Source organism: Colletotrichum aenigma (assembly GCF_013390185.1).
Source record: "Colletotrichum aenigma strain Cg56 chromosome Unknown KSG_Cg56_contig09, whole genome shotgun sequence".
NCBI lineage: Eukaryota > Fungi > Ascomycota > Sordariomycetes > Glomerellales > Glomerellaceae > Colletotrichum > Colletotrichum aenigma.
This window is the reverse complement of record NW_023500915.1, coordinates 2,997,475-3,023,606: the sequence shown is the minus strand read 5'-3', so window position 1 is coordinate 3,023,606 and position 26,132 is coordinate 2,997,475. Positions and strand designations below refer to the sequence as shown.

The 26,132-nt window shown below is 53.6% G+C and overlaps 6 protein-coding genes across 6 annotated transcripts; 4 read left to right on the top strand and 2 right to left on the bottom strand.

The window, feature by feature from the left end:
• Positions 1 to 3,077: 3,077 nt before the first annotated feature.
• On the top strand, positions 3,078 to 3,351 carry CGCA056_v013464 (uncharacterized protein; the record flags this gene model as incomplete). The annotated part of the gene is made up of 2 exons (XM_037328708.1): positions 3,078 to 3,125; positions 3,181 to 3,351. The coding sequence occupies 2 exons, from the start codon at positions 3,078 to 3,080 to the stop codon at positions 3,349 to 3,351; spliced, it is 219 nt and encodes a 72-aa protein (XP_037173426.1).
• A 3,426-nt stretch (positions 3,352 to 6,777) lies between these two features.
• Positions 6,778 to 7,114, top strand: CGCA056_v013463 (uncharacterized protein; the record flags this gene model as incomplete). Its single annotated transcript, XM_037328707.1, has 2 exons — positions 6,778 to 6,896; positions 7,027 to 7,114. The coding sequence occupies 2 exons, from the start codon at positions 6,778 to 6,780 to the stop codon at positions 7,112 to 7,114; spliced, it is 207 nt and encodes a 68-aa protein (XP_037173431.1).
• Positions 7,115 to 8,435: 1,321 nt separating this feature from the next.
• Positions 8,436 to 10,230, top strand: CGCA056_v013462 (Vegetative incompatibility protein HET-E-1; the record flags this gene model as incomplete). The annotated part of the gene is made up of 2 exons (XM_037328706.1): positions 8,436 to 8,821; positions 8,871 to 10,230. 2 exons carry the CDS (start codon positions 8,436 to 8,438, stop codon positions 10,228 to 10,230), a joined length of 1,746 nt encoding a protein of 581 aa, XP_037173432.1.
• Positions 10,231 to 12,720: 2,490 nt separating this feature from the next.
• On the top strand, positions 12,721 to 14,028 carry xghA (putative endo-xylogalacturonan hydrolase A; the record flags this gene model as incomplete). Its single annotated transcript, XM_037328705.1, has 2 exons — positions 12,721 to 12,837; positions 12,916 to 14,028. 2 exons carry the CDS (start codon positions 12,721 to 12,723, stop codon positions 14,026 to 14,028), a joined length of 1,230 nt encoding a protein of 409 aa, XP_037173429.1.
• A 936-nt stretch (positions 14,029 to 14,964) lies between these two features.
• CGCA056_v013460 (putative ankyrin repeat protein) lies at positions 14,965 to 17,868 on the bottom strand (the record flags this gene model as incomplete). The annotated part of the gene is made up of 1 exon (XM_037328704.1): positions 14,965 to 17,868. One exon carries the CDS (start codon positions 17,866 to 17,868, stop codon positions 14,965 to 14,967), a length of 2,904 nt encoding a protein of 967 aa, XP_037173430.1.
• Positions 17,869 to 22,663: 4,795 nt separating this feature from the next.
• betA-2 (Oxygen-dependent choline dehydrogenase) lies at positions 22,664 to 24,716 on the bottom strand (the record flags this gene model as incomplete). The annotated part of the gene is made up of 2 exons (XM_037328703.1): positions 22,664 to 24,584; positions 24,652 to 24,716. 2 exons carry the CDS (start codon positions 24,714 to 24,716, stop codon positions 22,664 to 22,666), a joined length of 1,986 nt encoding a protein of 661 aa, XP_037172859.1.
• Between the last annotated feature and the right edge of the window lie 1,416 nt (positions 24,717 to 26,132).

The following is a 26,132-nucleotide window of genomic DNA, read 5'->3' as shown; positions in this document are numbered from 1 at the left end:
TGCGCGATGATTGCCTTCTTCGAGTAAGCCGAGGCAACGGCCACAGCCGTGAACTTCTTGGCTGCGATGGCTTCGGCCAACGCGACGGCATTGTAGTTTTCGGTGATGTCAATCTCTGCGGACGAGATAATGCCGCTCTTTCTCGGCAGGGCGACGACGTTCTTCGGTGGACTGGCGATGATGGCCGGTGAGATGTGCAGTTCTTTAGGGACTTTTGCAGCGAACTCTTCTAGAATGGCCGCGCGGGTAACCTCGAATTCCGGGGTGCCCGAGACATTGGGGAGTCTCTCGATTACTGGCAAAAGCTTGGATGACATGGTGGATTTGACGATGTCTCAGGCTGACATGAGGAGTACAGCTTGAAGGTGAGGGCGTGTGGTATCTAGACCGACTGCAGTCAGCGGGCAGACGGCCGCATTATATCTTGGCCGGAATCTTGGCTCATGAACGATTGTTACTCGGCGTTACCATCATCATCTCGAATTCAAATTCGTTGCACCAATGACGTCTTTGCTCGGCGCATGTGGTTGAGACGATGCGGGGGTCTTGGGGCCAAAGATCTTCCTCTCGCAGGATTACTGCATTGGGATGTCCGATACAAGCCGAGTCGGTTAAGCGTCTGATCCAATTGACATCACAAATAATCCCGATAAAGTCACGCACACAAATGATCGCGTTAATGGGGGTTGCGGGGTCATATGTGCTTACATGTCCATGCTTACAGAGCATCTTACGATATTAGGGTGCTTTGAAAGCAAAGTCGGCTCCGGAGCGCCGAAGCCGGAGCAGTCGGCCGGTTGAGGCCAGCCTCCGCCGACTGCCTATGTGCACTTGCGATCACAAACTGAATAAACAAATAGAGTTGCATAATTAGAGGCCTCAGACACTATTTGGCCTCAATTGAGTGCACTCTAGTGATGCATTAGTTGCTGAAAGTTTGAAGGTCCTTGTGACTCAGGCCTCGAGGCGCATCTATTCTTTGATGGAGCTATGCATCCTTGCAGAAGCTCTGATGTCCCCCAAGAGGCAACAGATCTTTCAAAAGAACAGACACAACATCACGTAATTCACGTTACCGATTCTTCTCCGGACACATACCAAAATCAAGATAACTTGAAGCGGTGGAATGTAGCTTGCATCGAGGCATAGATAGATTTACCTACTTCAACGCGGACCCAATCAAGTCGTCAATAGTTCAACTAATGAAGCACATGCATTTTTCTGCTTCATGGTGAGGCGACTCCTCGGCCGGTCGCAAGTGAGAAGGTGTTGTCAGGGTAAGACTGCTTTTAGTCCAGAATGAACTGAGCATTCAGAAACCTCTATGGCCACCTATGGGAGCATATGAAGAGAGCGCGAATCGCCAGGGGGCAGGCATCTCCCTCTTCACACTACCACAACCCATTACACCAAAATGCGAGCCATCCTGGCCCTCGAATATTTCCCCGTGAGAGTCATACGGCAGTCAACAAGGTGCGCCTCCAGGCGGCAAACTGCGAAGAAGAAAACGTGGAAGGAAAGAAAGAACTGAGCATTCAGTGGGGACCCCTGCGACACTCATTGCCAAGCATGTTCAGTTTGCGGAAACATGTCAGATACCCGCGAGTGGGTCAGCCACGTGCAGCATCTTAAAGGAAACATGAGATGATGCGACAGGTAGTTCTGGGTAGGTCTGAAGGACTTGACTAGAGCCTGCCGGAAAAGGGGGAATGCGAAGTAATTTTGGCTGCCAGGAATTCCAGCGGGATGCCGTCAATGACACGAACAGCTGTGTAATAGCAGACTTCAGCAGAGTTGACGGAAGCATTGAGTGATGAATGTTACGTTCATGTTATACTAGAGCTGCGCCCTACGCAGCTGAAAGGCCAATATGGTGTAGTAATATTCCTCGAGACAGGGAGTCCTTGATCAACCACAGTGATGCCCGCGGCAGACGGGAACGGCACCCGCGGGCCACGAACGGTGTCCGAGTTTGGACGTCTTTGTTTCCAATGCATCTCGCCCACTTCCAGTTCTAGCTTCCACCGTTAAAGCCGCTAGACAACCGCCCTTCTGCCAACCCATTTGGTAATCCTAGGTTTTCTGGCATCATTTTCGTCTCACTTCCCCTGTCCGTAGTTCATCTCAGCATCGACAAGCATCGCATTCTCAACCATGGATGCCTATGTAGTGCACTAGTAGCGATAGCTCCACATCCGAGGATGCCGAATTGAGTGGTAAAACCTATTTTCCGATATGGGATGAGAGCAATATCGACCGGAAGTTAAGGCGGACCGATGCTTCTCGGGCTGCCGCTGTGTAAGAGCAAGGTAGGAGCTGTCTAAGATGACGTCTCTAGGGCTACCGATTGTCTGATCATCCATTCAAAAAGCTATCTAATCAGCGCGTCTTGTCTGGCGCAATTTGTATGATGTTAGTTTGGCGAAACTGGGGGAGCGGATGATGTCAACGGGCATCTGGAGCGTGGGGGGTTTTAGTCTAGGTTAGCCCTTGTCGGCCAAAAGCTTCTGTTTCGAGCCAGATACGGTACAGCCAATCACCTTCTTTCCCAAGGCTCCCATGTTTACGCACAATAACTTGAGGACGATCTCAGTCATTTACAAGACAGCAACCATTGTGGGCCAACCCTCTCGTATCTACAGCGGTGCTGTGTCTTTAGTGTTCTATTAATATTCTCAGCGGGCTGTGTTTCAATCATTTCTTTGGCATGATCTCCGTGCAGTACCATCCCTTCGGCTGAAGCAATCTCGAACCAGCTTCTAAACCTGTAGCACGACACTTTTGACCGTCTCACCCATTGAGATGTACAGTTATTTCGGTGCTAGTGTTTTGAAACTTTGCCCCATGCGGGTAAGCATGTCAAGTTGCCAAAGAAGAACATATGTTGGCGGGTAGATCATCTCGGAAGCTCCAGCGTCTCCAAAGTATAAGAGTCACACGCCTTCTCGTGTCAACTACCTCAGTCCTCACTATCTAGCAACAACATTCTCCGAAATCACTCCAAGAACATCTTCAACAATTCCAAAAACAAAGAAAGTCTCTACGAAATATCACACTCCTCAAATCCAACCGTCCAAATGCGTTTCTCCGCCGCCATCTGCCTTTTCCTGGCCTCGTCGGCCTTGGTATGAAATGTTCACAAACCTTAACGGCGGCTCCAACTCTAACAAAAGCACTTAGGCCCAGTCGTCCAAACACTCAACGACGCACTCTGCAGCCAGTAAAACCGCTTCGGCCGCCGCCACCACTGGCCACAAGACTACCAGTAGCCGTGCTGCTGGACCGAAGGAGACTGCTGCAATTGCTTTGGGAGCCCTGCTCGGGGGTGTGGGCGTTGTCGCAAACATGTGAAGAAGGGAGGATGGTTTGCGCTTGCGCTCACTGCCCTGATGTCTACAGCGTTTATATATCGTCACGTCTGCACAAAAAGCTTCGATTCCTTTTTACTTCTTCTGGTGACGCTTTTGCTTTTTCTTTAGCAGCAGTCTAGTTTGATTTAGAACATACCACAATCATGAAGTTGATCCCTGGATGGTCATAAAGCGCTCCTTCTTAAGGGCTGTCAGCAAACAATCCTGACTGACGGCTCTGGCTGGATCATTGGTAGTCTGGTTTCTTCTTCAGCTCGAAAAACAGCCAGTTCCACGCAAGTATATTTCTCCATCGCTAATTCCAGACAGGGACAAGCATGTCTCCCAGAACTTCCTATCTGGTTCGACTTAATCTCAGGAAGATGATGTTGAACACCGGCCATATACAGCTACCCACCGAGGGCCGTGAGCCGGGGCTAGCTCGGAACCCGACTGTGGAACCTGGCCGCGGAACCCGATCACAACGCGACCAGCGTTCCCCCTTTCTGTAGTCTAGAACCCACGTGGCGCAGTCAATGCAACCTTCTTATTCTTGCTTGATCACCTATCACGCCATCTCGCACGCTATATCCTCCGGGTTGACGCACTTTAACCGGTAGCTTGTGTATCTTCAGTGCATCCCATGGCCATCGTGACACGATGAAGACACTGGCAATTACCATTCTTGACATTGTTTACCCAATTTTGACATGCGCCGATGTTATCTGTTTGATTTTGGAATTAGGGCCCCAATTTGGGCGTAGGCGGGTAGTCAACTCGGAGCACAGCATCAGGCTTACCCTTTGACGGCTTGAGAAAGCTTCTTGCACGTATTTGGGTTGAAGCTTCCAACTTTCTTGGTTCATAGATTTGAGATACCTATGAAAGATGATGCTGCATTCATCCAAAGCGGCGGTTAATAAGTGGCTCAAGTGGGGTCGAGATGTTAACAAGAGCCTCATCAATTTCTGTTCTTTGCCCTGCGGAGATGCGATCCCCGCATGTGGCGGCTGTGAACCCTTCCAAAGCTATACTGCGTGACCCTCTCACAACTACTAGCCCTTGCCCTTCTTGAAAAAGAAGGAAGCACGACACACTTACTCGAAGGGCCATGCGGCTTACTCGCATCTTATCTCACACTGCATAAGATAGCGTTTGAGCCAGTCTACCAGTTGATGCTCTTTCTCAAGTACCGTGCGAGTATTGCTTTCATACCCTTGATTCTAGCCTGAGAGTTTCAACGTAAGCCCAAAGGCACGCCATGACGCAGTCAAAGACCAGCTTGAAGTTGGCCACATGCTGTAGGACGCCTGGTACATGTTTTGGCAGTGAGCTGTCAAGAAAGAATTACGAGATCACAGAGATTGAGGCCAAATCTTCGCAGCCTTGTATGAACCTCCGCTGTTACCTCAAGAGAGCCTACACGATACATTTCACAGCAATCCTGGATGAGCTATCGTGGCTCTGCGGGGTCTATACACAAGCCACACACACGACCCCTTTATGATGACTCAGAGACACGTTTACCTCAATGCCGGTCCTTTTGTTATTTTGCTGCCTACCCGTGTCTCAACAATCCTAAGGTAAGCCACTGTCGCGTTGCTCGACAGGAGTCCAGAACTGCATTTTGGCGTCTAGCGCCGCCAACGACGGCGCGTTGGCACCACGGCGGCGGCTCATTTGACGCAAACGTTCTTTTGACGGCATGCAAATGCCCGCCCGAAGCGTGCCGACCGGGAAAGACATGCAGGGGACTTTTATCTTCAACTATTTCGTCAAGCCACAGCCAACATTCATAACGAACCACCACCTCTCCTCCACCCCCTCCTTCAATGGAATGATTCAGTAAGCGAGGCCTACACTGACCGGAAATAATATCAACCGCGGCATTCTTTCATGTTCGGGGGATCATTGCACCTCGGAAACTGAGTTGCTGTGGTTGTTGTGGCAAATGCATATCGACGTTGACCGGTCAGCTTACTAGGTGAGGCTTCTCTCGTTGTCTCGTTGGACGTGACCCCGAAAGTCCGCCTTACAGCAGCCCAGCCCTCCTCCGTCGGCGTTGGGAGGAATTGTGGGGAACGATCTTTCTAGGTTCTTGTAAAACACGCATTACTCGTTTTGGGCAGATCTACGTGCTCGTCCTGGGCTTCGTAGCAGTTTTAGGGCGCCCGGGTAGTCCCCAATTAGAGTTCGCAGAGAGAGGCAAGGAACTCTAGGACTAAGCCTACTAATCTTCGCGTGTGCCTGGCCTCTGATCCACAGATTCGGCCCCCAGGACCCAACGGTCTGGGGATTGGTGCTGGAACAATGAGTAAGACGCTTCATTCAGCCTCCTTGTCAAGGTGCGAGCTGCTGACGGGGCGGACGAATGAGAACGCTGGATCGTGTCTTGGCCACCACATGAACCTACAATTTCCTATTTCGGTATTTGGTCTTTTCCCCAAACCTCGGTTGCGAACTTACGCCAGTATAAACGTACCATTACCCTTTTTGGAAGTCGAGGCTCAACTAACCAAGCAGATGGGTCGCATCGTATTATGTCTTCTCTCAAGGTGATTCCAGAAGCCCGGTTAGAGGTCGAAAAGACGCGTGTCAGCCTCACAAATACGGGGGAAGCCGATTTACAGTCTCTTTTACAGGTTCCAGGGATACCAGTTCAGTTGGCCATTTCGCCGTCCATGCCTATGATTGGACAATTATTCCGACGAGGGAAGTCCGCCCGGGCTACACTAACATCAAATTCATAGTGATTCACTGGTGCCTAAGATACGCCGATGAGCATCCTCTCATCTTGTTGAAACCACCACGGGACGTTGGCTAACATCCCACGCTTCCCACGAGCCACATCAGGCGGTGCCGATATCGTTACCCCCTGCTGCCATGCCATCCTTACGGCCGCACTTAACATACCGACACACCATAGTTGCATCTACAGTGTGCCGGTGACACTATCGTACTGGTGAGCCTGCGGCTTCTCATTGGCCTCAAGACAAGGAGAAAGGACCGATATATCGGGAAAGGCGCCCTTGGTTTCATGCGAGGTCTGGTAGGGCTGAGGGAGTCCTTGCCGTTGCCACCTTATTCCCAAAAAGCGCATGTATATGTTGTTGATTGGGAGCCAAGGATACCCCCTGGTGTAGCCGTGCGTGCTGCTTCGACCTATCAACCTCCTGACAGCCTTCCCTGCCTGGAATTTGTTCTCCTAGGACATCGTGTATCAACAACACTTTGAACGGTGACATCGGAGAAGGCCCACGCCGGCCTGCCGTTCTCGCGATATATAAGTCTGCGACGAAAGCCCTCAAGTTGATTTCGTTCATCGGCTATATCATCTCTCAGTCTATCAACACATCAATCCTTTCAACACCGCCATCCGCATCACTTACTCCCAAATTTTCATCAATAACACCATCACATCAATACAATGCCTGCTCCTCTCGTTCCCGCCGGTGCTGTCGCTGCTCTCTCCGACCCCTCGAAGGTCTGCCACTGCGATGCGGCTACTTTGGCTGCACAGTCGCCATCGAGCCCGAACTGCACGAAGTGTCTACTGCCGAAGCCTGCTGCTAAGTAGATTCGATTGACTGTTGCGATAAAGTAGTGGTAAGTCATTTAAAGAGATAACAATCAAGTCCAAGGATATGAACTTTCAGTAGCATTTCACTGACTCCAAATATAAGATCCCCCCATATCCGATTCGAATAGACCGACTGCATTCGACGAAAGCATGCGCTGCTGGGATGACAATGCCAGGATCATGATACGCATACGATTCAACTTTCTTATGTTGGGTGGGACCTTCGACTTCCAGGTCGGGCGGTTGGTTTGACACAGGATTGGAGTCAAGGGAAATCCATACATGTACACGGGGAGGGCTCTCGGTTCTAGAATGGTGTTGTCGGTTTTGTCATTTCTGTGGGATCTATAGGTCCCGTCCACTCTTTCTACTATCCATGGATCAGCTTTTCAGATGCGCGCAAATTGAAACCTGAATTTCGCAAGCAGCTGATGTTCTATTGATGGTACATTTGTTAACTCTGGCTCCATGAAAGCCATGGCTAATTGTCTTCAATACGACGATATAAAACAACAAGATATCCATGAAGCATATCACTCGAAATTAGACTATAGTGATGGCGGGCAAACGACTTGGACTGTTGAAGTCGGTGCGAGTTAAAGTGAACACAACTCTAATTCGTTTTCGAGAAAGGGTGCACCAGCTGTAGGCCTTTCTCATTCTTAACGGGTCAGAAAAGTTTAGCGAGCATGATAGCCGAATGCATTACATTCTGAACTGAAGGTAAGGAAAACAGAAATACAGGTCAATGAGTCAAAAAAGCAAAAGAGAATCTCCTCGACGGGGAATTGAACCCCGGTCCCCGGCGAATCGTGTGAATGACAAGCCGATATCCTCACCACTAGACTATCGAGGATTTGCTAATATCAGAACTGTGGCATTGCGCTCCTATGTACCCCACACCTCGCCCACCAAATCCTGGGCGCCCTTGTCATTGCCCACTTTAACAGTTTACCGCTCAAAGCATGCATCTTTCTTTCTTCCCTTCTAACTTTTTTCTTCGCAGTTTGCATCTTTCCAAGTTCTCTGGAGCTGACTCGGGCGCTTCTCAAACACAAACATTAACGCAACACTATTGGATCTAATTGACCAGCCCTGCCTTCTGTCCAACTTCACACCACGCTATCCCCAAACTATGCTAGCGCCATTCCTTCCAGTGGCTGCGCCGCTGCGCGACAGCGCATACCCAGGACGGCGGCCGCCCTCATCTGACATCATTCCCGCCCCGGGATTTGCAGCCATAGCCGCAATACATAATTCAGCTGCCTAGACAGAGGCACGCGACTGGGCAAAGATACTACAAAGTCACGGTCGCTTCTCGAGTCTTAAGCGCTGCAACTACCGCAAGCGACAAGCAGATTTCTTGAGCTTAGCCACATTCTATCTCTGGGCATTGCACGCGCCAAGCTCCCTCACCTGAAGCAACAACCACAAATCACACGGACTTTCCGACTTGAAGCGCAGTCTTGAGAAGATCACACAAACTTCGACCATTAAATTTTCCAATGGAGGCAATCGTTCTTGAGTGTCAAAAGCTGCAGTCAAGACTGGCTCCAGCTGGCGAGACTGTTCGCCATTTCATCGCCGCGTATCCTGACGGTCAAGTTCAGCTTTCGCCATTATTGGAGGAGCTTCTGAGCTTGCCCAATGTGGTAGTAAAGCTTGAGCAGAATGCGTCGGGTTGTGAGGCGGATGACGATCTTTTATCCAAGATTAGTCGGATTCCTAAGCTCTGCGTCGATAACATTACACAAATCGAATCACTTCTTCGCATCTCATCCCGACTTTATCGCCATGAGATGGCGAGCTTATCAGAGCAGGTTGCTGCTTTGGGCTCACTGCTCGCAACAGAACGCCGAGCGCTAAATCTAGCTGTGAATGCCCTCGATTTGTGAGTTGTCTTTGGGTACCTGTTAGACACCGTATGTTGATCGATCCAGGGTCCAAGGGCTACAGCGAGCTGAACGGAACGGCGAATCACCTCCATATGCCACAAACCCCATTCTTCAGGACATCTCATCGATACAAACCTTGCTGGGTCAAGAGACGTCGTCAGATAGCATAACCAGGTTGCTTCGAGAGCTCGAAATCCAAGACAGAGAGTCTGCTGGTTTTCAACAACTTCATACTACCACAATCAGTGGCTTCCTCAATACGCTCAAATCATTTGTTGAGCAGCAGTCGGGGGCCATGTCAACCCTTCAAGTTGCGCGAAGATCGATCGCAGGCAGCGCTATCTCTAACACGAGCCCGCCTCCAGAGCTCGATTTGAGCTACCTCGCTCCCACGCTTCTGGAACCGCCCCCCTCAAACGTCAATTTTAAACACATTGGGAAAATTGTGATGAACCTTGAGAAAGAGCCCCTGGATATCAAGTTCATGCCAGGCAATCCGGTGACTTTCGCAACTGCAAGCTTCCACAGGGACGTTGTCCTCTTCAACGCCACGACTGCGGACCGCCGGAAAGAGATCAAGGTCAAGGGTGTCCATATGATCTTCTCTCCGATGGGCGACCTTATGGCCATAACAGTAGAACACATGGACGAACTCCCTCACAAGCAGAAGCCCATCCCCATCACGCACGACTTCGTTCGGTTCAAGAAGCCGGCGCTCTACGTGCTCGACACTCCTCGCGGAACGGGCATGACGAGCAGACGTTTCTTCTTGCAATGGCATGGCATTCGTGCTTTCTCGTTCAACCCAGAGGGCTCATTGTTAGCGATCAAGGGAGTTCGACATCGTGTTGAACTCATTAGTAGCGCAAAGGGCCTGGGCTATGGCATCGTCAGGAGTCACACAGACGAAGTAACACACGCAGAGTTCACAGCCGACGGCGAAAGACTCGTGACGATGTCCAAAGATGGTACCATGCGAGTCACGAATATTCGCACTCTTCATAGCGTCGCGAAACTGGAGATGGACAGCTGGAGGAACCCACTTCAGCTGGCCGTTTCTCCCTCAGGAGTAGTGGCCTCAATATGGGGGCGGACGGTGACAATCTGGGACTATCAAACGGGGGTAATGAGCAGCTACAACTTCGAGACGGCGCGTGGTAGTGAAGGTTGGCCCTTGGCTATCTCACCTGACTTTCGATGGGTTGCGAGTCGGACGGACGAGGGGGCCGACGTGACCGCCCTTGCTACGGGTAAGGTCGCCTACTCAGCAAGGCTCGAGACTGGGTTTGTGACCTCGGCAGCTTTCTCAAATGATAGTAAATACTTGGTATTCGGCAGATGTACAAATGGGCATCATGGACGGGCTGACTCTGGCATTCTGAACATGTGGGAGATTGTGGTCTGAGTTGATTAGGACAAAGACCATTGTTTTCATGTGCTTGCATTGGATCTGAGATACCAATTGATGTACATAAATCGAACGTCTATTTGACTTGAATGCCCCGCTCGGTGATATGCCTAGTTCCTCTAGTTTCTTCAAGTAGAGCTCGATCGCTCAGTCAACTCGACACATTTTCAGCTTCTTCCACTGATAGAATGCGAATTTCCTTAACTTTTGTTATCAGCCTCATGATTTTTCCAGGTATCAGCTGATAAAGATGAATTTCACACATCAAGGTGTAGCCCATGTCGTGAACCCAGCAGTGAGCAGGGCACCTATCATCTCGCGACTTCTGGTTTCGCTGTGTGCATAACGCACTTGGGAGGCTCTCCATGCGCCTTGATTCCCATTGGAGCACAATATTGCTGTTTGAGATGATGATTTTGGCCCTTTACAAGGTCGATGTGAGAAAAAATAGTCGTACATGGACACCTTTGGTTTTTGTCGGACTGAGAGTCTAATGGATCATTGTGGAGCGCCAGAACGGCTGCCATGACAACTCTCAGAGTTGCCATATATGCGTTTGAGATTATTTGATAGTAAAGATTGTGAAATGACTTGAATGAATAGTGTGTCTGAACCCAAGGTACTGTTCATTCGGCAGACATGTTCCAGTTGGATTACCAGCCGGTGCCGTGACAGTCCTCCGTATTTAACCACATTGCCTGAACACAGCCCAGTGTATATCCCTTCTAATCTATTTCACAATCCTTTGTGAGGATGCCCATAGTCTCACACGGATCGACCAAGTTCAAGCGACAGGATGTTGCCGAGAATTCACAAGTCAGGCAGCCGTATTTTCAGGCCGAATACTCAGAGATGCGTGCATCCTCCAGTCCTGAACGGCACACCGCGCCTTCGATGGAGACAACCAACACGTTGAAGATGTGACCAATAATGAGGTGAGCCGGTTTTACGGGACTTACATCAATGGGACCGTCGGAACGTGAAGGGTAAAGCTCGAAGTCCGGATGTGTCTCACTCATCTTGGTGGCTTGAATGCCAAGTGTCGAATCAGGAAAAGCGGTATATCTCCCGAGAACACTCCTGCTTCATGCATCCTATTCGCCGATTTGAGCGATGTCTACCGTTTCTTGGTTCTGCAGGGTCCTTTCTCCTCACCTGGTCATTGGTCGCTCAAAGAGCTTTGCCACACTGGACAGCAGAAGTGGTGGTTTAGCGCCAACCAACAGTCCACCTTGAGACATCAGCAGTAGAAATCATTATGAATGCCTGATGCATCATACGCACCAGGTTTACGGATCGACAGAGGTCGCATGCACATGGCCCGGTCGCCAAGTGTGAGACGTACGTTTAGTTGTCTTGCTCTCATAAGCATGCGGCGTCGACTCATCATGAGGTGCCGAGGGCCGGCTGAGCCACATCTTAGATGGGCCGAGAAGGATGTACACTGCTGAACCTGTTGATAAGATCATGCATGGCGGTAGGCTGACGTTGATAGAAGGAAGTCTAAGAGTAAACTTGAGAAGACTGTCAACGTGTGAAGAGCCTAAGGATGCCGGCGGAGATGTCTCCAGATCCGGTCGGACCCGTCAGTTTCTACAGAAAATCATCATGATTCACGCCGATTTGACTGAGCGCCAGTTTTGTGGCGCGATGTGAAGTTCTTTTGCCAAAAGCCTAATGATTGGACTCTCGGCTCATTTGCGCATCCATCATAGGCATTCTCAGTGTGAGCAAAATCGGGAAAGACGTTTGATCAGTAAATATTCTCTCATGTTTGACGGGCAGTCTTGTCTATCAACGATCTTGCGAGTGTACGTTTTCATCCTTCAATGTGTCTTTCACTCACGCGGAATCCTTTGCCGCTCATGGCGGGGACGGGCTGTTGGCATTCACATTCGAATGACACAATGCAATGTTTCATCTTTTCGCAACCATAGATGAAGGAGAAAATCATTCCATGAACTGTCAAAAGCTTGGCGACGGCTCAATCTGGCTTCATCGGCCATCACCACACTTAAGACACAGGGTGTGTAAAGCTTAACTCAACCGCCGCCCGGCCCGAAGGGATATTGTTCAGGAGCTTACATCCACTAAAGGTAATTTACACACCACACTCCTCGCGGCACAGGTTTCCCCGTTGGACGTTCAGGGCCCCTATGATTGGAGGAACTTTAGGGATCGCTTCCTGTCAAGTGACAGTGCTACAGGGATCCGCCCAGAACAGGGGCCAACTTCTCTTTTCAGTCTCCAGTTCGTACTAATCTAGCACATTGTTCCTGTTGACGGGATATCTTTGTTTCTTGTTTATACCCCAGAATGCACCATCTAGACCCGATGCAGAACATCCGGCGGTGTATCCATCTACCGTCGGCATCCTTAGCCGTGGGCGCCACCCCTTCAATAGGCAGCCGAGTCTACTAAAGCTCAGGTCTTGGCCATGACTGGTAGCGAAGACACGAGAGCCATCCGCAGCCAACTTCTCCTACCATGGTGCGTCTTTTGGTTACTGCCGTTGCTTACGCAGCCGGCGCTGTCGCGCTCGAGGCATCTTCGTCACTGCGAGAACGAAACGGAGGCGCCATAGTCCAGAGAGCATCATGCACTGTAAGTACGACGTTCCGGTTGAATTGTGAACACGCTATCGGCAAGACCAACGTGAGCTGACGATCATCGTCTACCAAGCCCACCACTTCCGGCTCCTCCTCCAAAGACGATGTGCCATCCATCGTAGCCGCAATACAGAAATGCGGAAACGGTGGTACCATCCTGATCCCGAAAGGGACGACTTATACGATTGGCTCAACTCTCGACTTCGCCGGATGCAGCAACTGCGACTTCCAGCTCGAGGGCACCCTGAAGGTCTCTGAGAACTTCACCTACTGGAACGGCAAACAGTCCATCATCAACGTCAAGAAAATCACAGGTGGCAAGATTCGCAGTCTTACTGGATCCGGAGTAATCGACGGCAACGGCCAAGGCTCGTGGGACAAGTTTGCCTCAGACAGCACATACGACAGGCCAACCCTGCTCTACATCACCGGGTCATCGAACATCCAAGTCTCGGGCATTGCCGTCAAGAACCCTCCCTCCTTCGGTCTCTCGGCCGCCGGCGGTTCGACGAACGTCAATTTCCGCGACATCTCCCTGTCCGCGGTGTCAACGTCCACCAACCTGCCTAAGAACACCGATGGATTCGACATCGGCCCCGCCACGAACGTCAACCTCCAGAACATCACGGTCGTCAACGACGACGACTGCGTCGCGCTCAAGTCCGGAGCTAACGGCGTCGAGATCAGGGACATCACCTGTTCCGGCAGTCACGGTCTGAGCATCGGAAGCCTGGGCAAGACGGCAGGTAGCACAGACTTCGTCAAGAATGTTTTCGTCGGCAACGCCGTCATGAAAGCCTCTACTAAGGCCGCTGGGATCAAAGTATACCCCGGCGGAAGCACGCACGGGATCGCGACTGTCAGCAACATTACCTGGGACGGGGTCGTTGTCGACAACAGCGACTATGCTTTTCAGCTACAGACCTGCTACGGCGAGACCGCGGACTTCTGCAAGTCGAATCCCCCGACTGCCCAAATCACCGACATCTTTGTGAAGAATTTCTCCGGGACCACGTCGACAAAGTACAAGGGCGGGACAGCAAATATCGACTGCCCGGCCAAAGGATCCTGCAAGATTGCGTTCAGCAACTGGAAAGTGAAGCCAGCTAGCGGTAGTGCTACTGTCGCTTGTGCCAATTCTAGTGGAATTAGTGGTGTAACCTGCTCTTCTGGAGCCTCTGGGTAGACAGCATAGATGATGATGGTGCTTTAGGTCGTGGTCAACGTCCAGCGATTGCCGCTTTTGTTGCACTGGCCTCGTTTTGTGAGAAGTGAACCACCTCGTCTGTTCGACGTCTGTTCCCAAGAAATGTCGAAGTCAAAGCCGACTATCTAAGTTGAAACCCGCCTAATTTGACTGTGTCTGCGCGTTTATGTTTCCTGCATACCTGGGTATCTGAGTGCTTCATTAAAGCCGGTAGTAGGAGTGATAATAATGATCCATGGATAAAGTAGTGGCGATGACGAGTATAACGATAGTACCTAGTAATGGCGAAGATGGGCGACAACGATGATTGCGATATTAGAATAGTATTGGCGGTAAGGACGACTAGGATAGTAACAACGACAACAGCAAGGAAATTTCACCACAGGAAAAGTAGTCGCTCTGGGACAGGAGGAATAGGCGGCCTCTAAATTTATTATGAAGTGAGATGTAAATCGTTTTTTCAGGGTTATTAAGTGACAGACACAGGCGTTCACTACAAATGGGAACAAAAACGTAACCTATGCCTGGGTCTTGTATTATCTCACAGATATATAATGAAAGTAGCAGATCAGCCATCTTTCTTATCAATTCACGTGGAGATATTGCGCAGATTAAATGCGTTGATTGTCAGATGATATGAAAAATGAAGTAAGCATCAATTGAGAGAGTAAGATAGGTAAAGTCTAATGGGGTAATGTTGAAACGAAGAGAAACACGAAGAGTGATATCCAATCGCAGAACTAACAGGAAAAGCAGTCTGATATCATAGCCCCCTTCCATGTACACGGAAAAACTTCAGTTGCCCGTCCCATTCTCCGCATTTCGTACACATTAACAAAAGGAATTAAGTGGTATTGCCGTCAGCACCATGTCGATTCAGTTTACACATTAAGAGAAGAAGGTTGTGCAATCGTCTTAAGCCTTGTTCTTGCCATCCCAGAGGATGATGCCAACAGACTCCTCCCAGCCGCGACCGGCAGCAATCTCCATGACCGTGCGGCCGGCCTCGTCCCTGGCCTCGAGGTCGACACCGCACGCCTCCACAAGGATCTTGAGGATCTTGGCGTCGCCGTTCTCGACGGCCTGCATGATGGCGTTCCAGCCGCGGTACATCTTGTTCGCGTCCGCACCGTTGCGGAGGAGCATCTCGAGGATGTCGGTGTCGTCGCCGCGGCAGCGGCGGACGGCCTTGACGATGGGCAGGTGCTCGCCGGGCGCGTTGATGTCGGCGCCGGCCTCGTGGATGAGGAAGCTGGTCATCTCCTTGTTGTCCTCGCGGATGGCGCTGGTCAGCGGGGAGAAGACGCCGCCGTTCTTGTCCTCGACGGAGACACCGGCCTTGAGCAGCAGCTTGACGCTGTCGAGCTGGTTGGCGACGACGGCGCGCTCCATGAGGCCCTTGAAGGAGCGCGGGTCGGGGACCGCGGGGAGGAGCTTCTTGAGGACGTCTGGGCGCTGGACGGACATGACGATGGGCCAGTCGCAGCCACGCACGTTGGGGTCGGCGCCGTGGGCGAGGAGCTCGTCGAGCATCTCCATGCGGTTCTCGCGGATGGCGGTGGTGATGGGCGTGTTACCGTCGTCGCCCTTGTCGTTGGGGCTGACGCCCTGGTCGAGGAGCCACATGAGCGCCTCCATGTTGTTGACACGGACGGCCATCTCGATGATGCCCTTGGGGTTGTGCAGGTCGTTGCCGGCGGCGACGAGGCGAGGGAGGAAGTGGGTGCGGAAGTGAGTGACGCACTTGAAGGCGGGGTACTCGGCGGAGTTGAGGTTGGGATCCGCGCCGCTCTCGAGGAGGAGCTCGAAGATGTCGGCGCGGTTGTCACGGATAGACGTGCACAACGGCGTGTAGATGCCGTCCTTCTTGAGGTTGGGGGAGACGCCGGCGGCGAGGAGGACGCGGACGGACTCGATGTTGTTGATGCTGACAGCGAGCTCCATGTTGCCCGGCGTCTTCTTGTTGTCGGCGCCGCGGGCAAGGAGGACCTTGAGACACGGTGCCTGGTAAGTCGCCGGCCAGAGCATGTGCTTGGGACCGGGCAAGTTGGGGTTGGCACCGTGGTCCAGGAGGGCAGTGAGGAGATCGACTCTGGCGGACTGGATGGCCTCGAACAGGGCAGTCTTGCCTTCCCTGTTCTTGACGTTGGGATCCGAGCCGTAGTCAAGCATGAGGTCGACCAGCTTCTTTGGCGTGCTCTTGTTCATCGAGCAGATGAGGACGGTGTTTCCGTTGGCCATGATGTGGTTCGGGTCACCGCCGTACGTGAGGAGGAGATGAACAAAGTCAATCTTGCCGTCAATGACGGAGATGGCCAGGGGAGACTCTTGCGAAGAGCCAGCAGAGAGGTTGGGGTCAGCACCATACTTGAGAAGCATCTTGGCCATCTCGACAGAGTTCATCTCAACGGCAGCAAAGAGAGGCGTGATGCCATCCTTGTCAGGAGAGTTGGGGTCAGCGCCGAAGAGCAGAAGGAGACGCACGCTCTCGTGGTCCTGGCACAGGACCGAGTCGACGAGAACGTGGTTTTCGGCACCCGTGTCTGGTGATACGCCGCGGTCAAGAAGTTGCTCGACGAGCTTGTGGTTCTTGCCCTGGACGGCAGAAATAAGAGAGGTCTTGAGCGCTGGGTTGCCGTTGGCGTTATGGCGCGGTGTCCAGCGCGGCATCGTCATGGGGTCTGCCTTGAGGCGGACAACCTTGGCCGGGATGCTGTCGGCGATGTTTTGCAACTCGCCGATGAGAGTCTCAGTGCCCGATGAGGACGGTGAGAGTGTGTTATCAGAGTCGCGGAGAGGCCGCCTGTCTGAGATACGGCTGGGCGCATCGTATGTATCAGAGATGGTGAGGTCATCCCGGTTTGACCTCCTGTCCATGTTGATTCTTGTGGAGTGTACACCAGATCCGTGCAGTGACGGCGGAGATTGGAGGTTGTGTAGTGAAACTGGGGATTGAAGGTCGTAATGACCGTGCTCTGAGATGGTAATGTCATCGCGGCCTATCCTCCTGTCGGGGATCCTCGTTGAGGCGCCGTGATCCGACGCGCTGTGATGACTCCTGTTGGAGATGGATGTGCGACGACGCGGGTCCGGTGATAACCTGGTCTCTTGCATGACAAAGTCTGCTGACATCTTCTCGACGAGAGAAGGAGGAGGGAGGTGAGGTGCTTGAGAGGGGAGAGCGGGCAGGGGAGGCAGGGGAGGCGAAGTCTCGTCAGAGTGGTCCGGCGGGGTATGTTGGACCTCAAACGACTTGGACTTGGCTATCCGGACGGTCGAGTGAGACTGGCTGATGCGATCGAGGGCCGCGGCGAGGCCAGCGTAGCCGTTCCCAACAGCCTCGTCCGTCTTGGAGTTTCCGAGAGACCACTGGAAGACGAGCGCGCTCATCCTCAGCGCGTCCCTAGCCTTGCGTATCGACTCCCTCATCCTGAAGATCTCCTTGTCGGCGAACATCATGCGCCAGCCGCGCTGGATCTTGCCCATGGCACCCTTCTTCTCGTACTCGAGGAACTCAAACATCATGTGGTCGAGGACCTGGAAGTCGCTGTTGGTCTGGCGGAACTTGGTGTCGAGCTCCTTGATCATGTCGGCGGGGAACTCCTGGTGGACCCGGGACGCCTCCGAGAGGCCGGCCTCGATGGACCATAGTATGCGGCAGATGTCGAGGAAGTCATTGGCGAGGTCGCGGAAGCCATGAGGTTGATGCTTGACGTTGGTGAGAAACTCAAGCATGCGGACCGAGATGTTGTTGCCAAGCAGGGTCGCGCGTGTGCAGAGGTCCAGGACGGACTCCTTAGGCTTCGGCTTCCCATACATCGCGGCGGTCATGGTACCTCTTCTAGTGGGATGAGCCGCCCTCGGCTGAACAGACATGAAGGGGTGTCTTCAGACGCAAGAGGAGGGGAGAGAAAGTAAGCTGCAAGGGGCGGGGCCGTTCTATGGTCAGCTGGTAGACGGGATAGTCAAGGAGCTAGATGTCTACAGGAACGCCAAATGGCGGAAGCAAGCTGACAGAGGTTGAAAGGTAGGTGAATGAATGCAACAAAAACCAGATCTCTCGGATCAAGAGCCAGCGTGGGAATCGGGGGCTGTTTATCTGTTTGTTGCAGCCGTGGTTCTCGCGGCTGGATCGACCCCCCCAGCTGGGCAGCGGAAAGGCAGAGACCCTCCTTTGCAATTCGCAAGGAGCTCTCGGACAGGTCGAGGTCTAGTCGGCGGCCGTCGATAGAGGCAAGACTCAAGCGGCAAGCCACCGCCCACGCCAAATGGGGCTCATGGGGACGAACAGGCATTGTCCCGGCTCGAAGACCTGAATCGCGATTGCACCTAAGAGGGACAAACACAGGCGTATGTTGGCCTACATTGGATGGGATGGCAAAGCCGTAGTGCCAGGTACAAGGGAGGTTCCAAGGACTAAGTCAACGCTAGACGTGTTAACCCCAGAGACGGCCTGCGCTAGGGTGGCCGCTTTGACACAAAGGACCGGAAATTCAGACAGCAAGCCGGCCAGCCTGACTAGATCCAGACGAGACAAGAGGCAGAGGCGGCTGCGCAAAGACAGGTAGACTGACATCTGCCACCACTGGTTGGCACTGGGGCCCAGCGTTTGGGCCCTTGGATATGGGGGTAACGGGACATGGTTGGATGGCTCGAACTATCCAGGGGAAGACGGACGACTCTTTTCTGCTTGAGGAGTTTGACACGGGAACCAGGCGAGGGAGAGAGAGAGAGATGGGAGGAAGGGGAAGCAGCCCCCCAAGTATGACAAACTCGTTCCGAAGAAAAGCAGAGAGCGTTCTGTGGCCCCAATGGCTGCAGCGTTTGTTACTTGTCCATGTCTCATTAGCGCTGGTGGCGGGGAGAGCTGAGAACGGTCTCGGCCACGTGAGGGAGAGTCTTGGCTCAGATTCCGGGTTGCTCATGTCTCTCTGCCCCCCCGGCTGGCTGTCTGCGCTCCGTTCTCAGCCCCATCTTGCGGGTTCGAATGTTCTCCTCCTGAAGGCTCCATTGGACCCAGTCACACGCGGCAGCGAGACCTGACAGCCGATTCTGCTTGCTTATTTTTTGCTTGTCATTTTTCTTTCTTTTTTGCTGTTCCTCGCTTGAGTCGCTTCGGATGTCTCGCATTCTGAGAAGTGACCGATCTGAGTTTGCGCATCTTTCCGGGGCAGGATTGCGGGCCACCGTCGGCGGATGCCGATCAGGCCGCCCCTCCATCGGCCATTGTCCTTTGTGCTGTTGAACTGAGGAGTAGGGGGGCGAGGGCCGCATCGATACAGTCTTCGGCAGTGAGAGTTGGCGACGTCATGTAATCGCCGTCCCAAAGGCTGATACTCGGCAGCAGCACCGAAAGAAGCAGAGCCAAGACAATTGACAGCAATATTTTTGCTTCTCATCCACGGGAGATCTCGTTGTGGTTGACTGCAACGCTGGACGGGCACTGACATGAATCAGAGAACGGCGAGCTCTGTGCACGCGGCCGTCTTGCGCATCAGGCTGCAGGGGGGTCTGTTCGTTTTCTCGGTACATGGATTCTGGTGTCATCTGGTGTCATCTGGGCCCTCAAGGCTGGTAATATCAGATCAGTTTCCTGGTCAGTCGCGGTAGTCTAGACCAACTAGAGCGCGGGTCGTTGGAGATTTTTGCACCAGACAGATAGAGAAAAATTTCCTGCGACGAATAGCGGGACCGAACGTTCGTGATGGCATATCTGGGCGTCTGGGCAGCAGCTAGCAGCTTTTCAGATTTCTTAGCTGCATGTGTTAGCTATCAAATCACTCGTGTCACCCTTGTTAGCTCAGCTCCGCGATCACACAGCGTTGCCCGTCATCAATGCATTGGCACGATAGTCTTGCAGAGACGAGCTTCAGCTGACGTTGACGATGTTGGCCGTACCTGGGTGTCCGTCAGGGGGCCAGGCAGGCATTCGACGCCGTGGCAGAATTTTAGCTGCTTTCCATCGCGTCTCCGACCCTGGACGGCGGGGAATAGCTACGACATGCCCCGTTCCAATAGGCGCGGGGGAGGAATTGGCAAAGGGTCGTGGAGGGGGATGTGGTTAACCGTGCGTCTTGATCGACGCGAATGCTACCGCAGTAGTAATCAGTGGCCCACAACTTATTTTCCCTGGACGGGAGTTCTTTCGAATATCTCTCTGTCTTACCCGTGCCTGTACCTGTATCTATCTGTGTGATATGTGTGTCTGTGTCCCCGCAAGGATGTGATGACTGCGTGGATGGCAGTGGTTCACGGCGAGCGGGCTTCCAACGGGAGAACGGGAGAGTGGAGGGGAGCTTGGCCGGTCCATCCAAGACATCGATGCTCCCTGCGGCGCTCTGCGTGTCGTCAGGATTTCCCATTCGCGATGCCAAATTCTGCTAGAGAATGGACAATCCGACTCCACCATTATGTGAGCTCGGTTAGAGCCCAGGTCTCGCGTTGCGTGCTCATTTCAGTTCATGGTTGGCTGGCCCAGGAAGGCCAGAATGCTAACTACGCCAAAGTTCATGTGGAAAAGGCTCTTGTTGTACGTGTTCGTGCTGCTGGTTGGTCTGTTGCTTGGAGCTGCTGGCGACCGTAGCGGCCGTAGATGTTGCACCCCTGGCGCCGCAACATCTGCAATTCCCACCAACACACTCGAAGGAAGGGAACAGACCGGGCTGGATGAGCCGCCGCGTGGTCTCGGCGGACGATGAAAACCAGATGGTGGAGGGGAAGATGGGGGGGGCAAGATTGGTACCGTAACGCTGGGTAGTGGGTGAGGGGGAAGAGGAGATGGTGAATGGCAGCCAAACAGTACAGTTGAATGACATACAAATTTCCAGAGAGACAAGCAGGCAACAAGCACAGTCGCAAAGCCACGAAAAGCCTCAAGTCCAGCACAGATAGGGTCGTGGAGGTCTCCCCGAACGCCTCCTGTGTCCTATCGGAGTCTCGGGGTACCACACCAATGGATCCCGCGCCAACGCTATGCCATCCCAAATACTTTGCCCGTCTGCCCGTGCCCATCTCGTCCGGTCTGGCTTCAGTTGTCTCTTTATCTCCGTAGCCTCTCAGGAGTTGCGACGGGCCCAACTGCCACTTCGCCTGAGCAAATAGCGTCGATATTAGACTTCGGCCGGGCCGGGTCCACGCGTCTACACCATCTTTTCTTCGTACGAATGCCTCGGTATCCAGGTCCAGCCAGTAGTAATAGCCCGATTGGATGATTCAGTACGAAGCGCGGTACGAAGTGGCAGAGAGCAGCACATCAGCAAGAGACAGAGAAGGCTGCCGGGGGCGTGCAGCCTGCATGCTTCCGGCGTTGTCTAATGCATATTGCATGCAGCTGTTTGCCCTTACGTGCGGATTGCTGTCTCTCAGTCTGGCCAGTCGGGTTCTGGAAACCCCCAGATGCAGAGGCTTTTTGGCGTTTGCTCTAATCACCACTGCCGAGTTATCGTTCGCCATCCGGCACTGCTACCCCCATACCCATGGAATTGCACGATATGCTAGGTCGGGGTTTCTCGCATTCAGCTGAGAAATCCAATTTCGTTTTCCCTACAAACCCTGCTTAGCTATCGATTAGCCACGTGGAAATGGCCCCTGCCCCTATTTTTTTTTGCCTCTGTCTCCTCCGGTGTCTTCGGCCTTTTGGTCTCTTTCGTCTAACTGCTTTCTTCACTGAAGCCGTCGAGCCCAATCTCACCATTTGCGCCTCTGCGTGGCTCATCCCCGTAGGCATTCCCGTCTTCCCATCGTCTCGGGCGATGCGCTTTGAGCATTTGGATCTCGTGCGTCCCGGCAATTGGAATTCGCCAACTGTCTGGTCCCCGCCTTGGCGGAATTATCTCCAGCGGAGCAGAGCCGTCTCGTGCCATCGTCCTTCGTGGGTATCCATTCCCAAAGGATCAGTCAACGATTGCCTTTGATCCAACTCCTCCGTCTTGCGCCCGTCTCTCGTTCTGCCCGTACCGCGCCCAGAAACAGCGGTTCCCAGCGGGAAGTGATCGATCTCGAAGGATCCACTGATCGACACCTTATAAAGGACTGAGACAGACGCCTCGAGAGGCCAGACGCCTCGCCGTAGGTATTACAGAACTGCAGAACCCTTCTGACCCATTGACCTTTTTTTCGCCTATTGATCCCTCGCGGGATCCGCTGTTCTGGAGGCTTATCTTCCGCTGCATTCGCTGCCTCATCTTCCTCCTCCCCGCACCGTCCGCCCTCACCAACGTCGCAGCGCCGGCGTATCACACTGAACGTGTGAGATGAACCACTCACGTTACAAGACGTTTAAGAGAGGGTACACGGTCGGTACACTAAGTAAGGAATAACTGTCGTACAGCAGCACACGAAGTGTCTGAAGGATTTGAATACGGATGCAACTCAAGCAACACCGCATCGACCTCCCCCTGACAAGAATTTGGAGAAGTATTCCAGAAATAACATTATGCTACAAAGTAAAGTTTTCTTGGTGCATGGGGTACTCCAACCCCTGATCTCATGGGAGCAGTTGACCCGTCGGCAGAATGTAAAGCTGTTGACAAGGTGACTTCATCATCATCGTGTCACTCAGACTGGTATCACCGCACTCGACGCCTTGCGCGCGCACATATACACATTCATATCCTTACACCCCAAGAATTACATCCGCCGCCTTCTCGCTCACCATGTACACCGGGATCGCAATGTAGAAACCAGGGATCTTGGGGAACACGGAAGCGTCCACCACCCGCAACCCGTCCACGCCCCTCACCTTGAACTTGGAGTCCAGCACAGCCATCGAGTCGTCGTCGGTCCCAATCGGACAGGTGCAGCTGGCGTGGTGTCCCCAGGCCTCGTTCCTGATGAACTCAGGCAGGTCCGCGTCCGTCACGTTGGGCCCGGGCCAGACCTCGGTGAAACCCCCAGTCAAGGGCACCACGCTTTCGAACATCTTGCGCGAAAGCTTCATGCCCTCCACGACGGCCTGGATGTCTTTGGCGCCGTCCGCGTCGTTCTGGAAGGAGTTGAAGTCGATCTGCGGCATATCTCTGGGGTTCGCCGAACGCAGCTTCACGGTGCCCGCGCGGTTGCGGCTGTGTGCCTTGAGCGTGATCCACGACCAGTGGCGCGCGTCCTTGGTGCCGTCCGCGGAGTACCCGGGGTAGTACCCAGGGAAGGCCACAGGCGCGCCGGCGATAAAGAGGTCGGGGTCCCCCTCCGCAACGGTTGACTTCTTGACGACGCCCAGGGAGATACCGTTGGACCCGTAGATGCCCGGCGAGCTGCCGCTAGCGGTGCCCTCCTCCCACCTCTTCAGGCAGGGATCGTTGGCGGTGCCGTCGCGGATGAAGGTGCAGTCCTCGGTGATCTGAAAGTCGGTGGGCGTCTCGCCTATGACGGTGGTCTCGTAGCGGTCCTGCAGGTTGGTGCCGACGCCAGGCAGATCGACGACGACGGGGATGTCGAAAGAGGCAAGCTCGTCCTTGGGGCCGACGCCGCTGAGCTTGAGCAGCTGCGGGGTGTTGAAGGCGCCGGCGGCGACGATGACCTCGGCGGTGGCGTTGACGGATCCGGCGGTGCCCTCGTCGCTTCCGGCTCGCGGGTCTGCACGGTACAGGCTCTGGCCCGTGACGAAGTCGACGCCCACGGCCCGCGGCTTCGTTCCGCTCTGGTCGAAACGCACCTTGGTCACGAGGGTGTTGAGCTTCAGGTCGAGGTGGTACTTTCGTGTACCGTCTGTGTTCTTTGCGTTGGCGGTGTCGAGGACGAACTCGCGGGGCCCGACTCGCCTGCCGCTGTCGACGGAGATGGGGACCTGGTAGAGGCCCTCGGCGGCGTCGCGGCCGGACGAGTCGACGTTGAGGTCGCGGAGGAGGACCTCGCCGAGACCTTGGATGGTGGAGAAGATGAGGCCGATCAGGCTCTTGCCCATGGCAGAGGCGGCGGAGAGGATAACGGTGAGAAGCTTAATGTCCTTGATAACAAGTCCCAAGTCCGTCACGCTGGTCGTAAGCCAGCCGCTGAAACCGTGGCCGACGATGCCATTAGGCAGATACTCGGCGTTCTCAAGGCGCTTGAAGTATTGGCGCATGTTCGAGGCACTCCAGGAGCTGTCGCCGGTCAAGCTCGCGATGCCGTCCCAGTCAGACTTGTGCGGGTACACAGAAATCAAAGCATTGTGAGATCCGCAGCCTCCCAGCGTGCCGGCCCGAGGGTAGAGGATACCGAGGGGCTCAGCACCGGCGGGCGGGGTGAGGCCGACGTAGAGCTCTCCGGAAGACGTGCGATACGTCATCTTGGAGTCCTTCTTCTGGGCCTCGAGGTCGCTGAAGTGGTTGACATAGTAGTCCCATCGCATCGCATCGTACTCCGTCGACTGGAGGTTAAGCGCGGGCACCTTGTACGGGATGGAGTCGCCCTGGTCGTCGCCGGCGTCAATCAGCAACACCTTCTTACCGGCAATCGCAAGCCGGGCGGCGAGCGGCCCACCACCGGGGCCGGACCCGACAATCACGTAGTCGTACGAGGTATCCGTAGACTGACGCGCGTAAAGCTGCTGGCTCGGACTGGCGATGAAAGAAAGACTCGTTAGCGCGATGTCGTGCGTTGCAGATTAAGTAGTCCAAAACTCACACAGCAGAAGCTGTGGCCACGATGTAGCCCAGCAGCGCGTTCGTGACATGGTGACCCCAACGCATCTTGCCTGGAAGCTTTGAGCCGGTCTCTGAGAGGGTCGCAGTACCAAGCAACTCAAAAGAAGACCATTCTCAAAAGTTTGCGAACGTCGGCAACTCGTCTTCTTTATTAAAATGCTCCATGAAGAACCCCTCTTCAGCTGGCAAGCTGCGAATGTGCTCAATTACCACAAAAGCAACATGAGACCCGTGACTCTCCCTTGACTTTGATTAAACTTGCCGCCCCTCGTCGCTTCTTCTCCATCCACAATGCGACCTGCTTCTTTGCAATATGCATATGTCTTGCTTGTCCAAATTGGCCATCGCTATGTATGGTAGCATGGACACCACTTCACGATGAACTCAGCCTGCCGCCGTCGGCCGAGGGAACGATTGGGGAAGGACGCGGAGCACGCAACGGGGATGGCGATGCTCAAATTTGTGGGAACACGAGCGGGAGGCCGATTTGGCATTCAGATTGTTCAGGGGAGCGTTGCGAAAGAACGCAGCGGTCCGGTAGACGCGATCTTGGCATTACTATCTTGCGGGACCTCTTCATATTGAGTTGCCCTAACTCCCTGAATCATGGTTGGGATCGGGAAGGTTGGCCGATGCATCTCGGACCGCCGAGCTCGACGGCGAGCGGCTTCCCATGTTGTGCGGGGGGATAGCTCAGCCTTGGAGGGAGACATCGGGCGCTGGACTGCAGATGCGAACACAAAGGGGCAGACAACCGAGAGTGGCTTTTCATGCGTTGCAGTCCAAGCTCCCCATCAACTCTACAAACTACCCGTCATAGCTCCCACTCTATCGATGTGTGAAGGATGATACGGACAATGTCGAACAGGTTTGGCAAAAGCCCATCTCCATCGAAGAAAAAGGGGGCAAGCATTGTTTGGCTCGAGAGGCCAGGAACACGGCGCGCGACTCATGACCCCCCCCTGGGCTGATCTTCTGTTTGTCACACTCAGCTGCCCACCCGGCTGACTGAGAATTCGCGCCCCATGCATTTCCCCCCAAGACCTGTCATCCCCTCTGTCACTGGATCTGGTTAGTACCATTCACGCTGCCAAAGAAAAGCTGAAAGCCCGCTGAGTTCGTCCCATTCCCGTTGCAGCACCACGTGTGGCTCACCACACCAACGATGGCAACGATGCAGTTGTTACACACAGGCTAGACGCCTCGAGAGCCAACACAGCCATTCTTAGCCTTTGCTTAAGCCTCATCATCGAGAATGTTGTATGCTTCGCTGCGCGCTTTCTTCAATGTCCGTTGCAGATGCTTCTTTAATCAACGGAGCCTGGGTCGGAGGATGGACAAGCTCATTGGTTTCCAAACGAAGGGGCTCTAGCAGCGATTCTAGTCGCGATCCCTCGCACGTATTGATAGAATGAAGCCTCTTTTGCCACATGGCAATGAGACACATCAGCCACGGCGTCC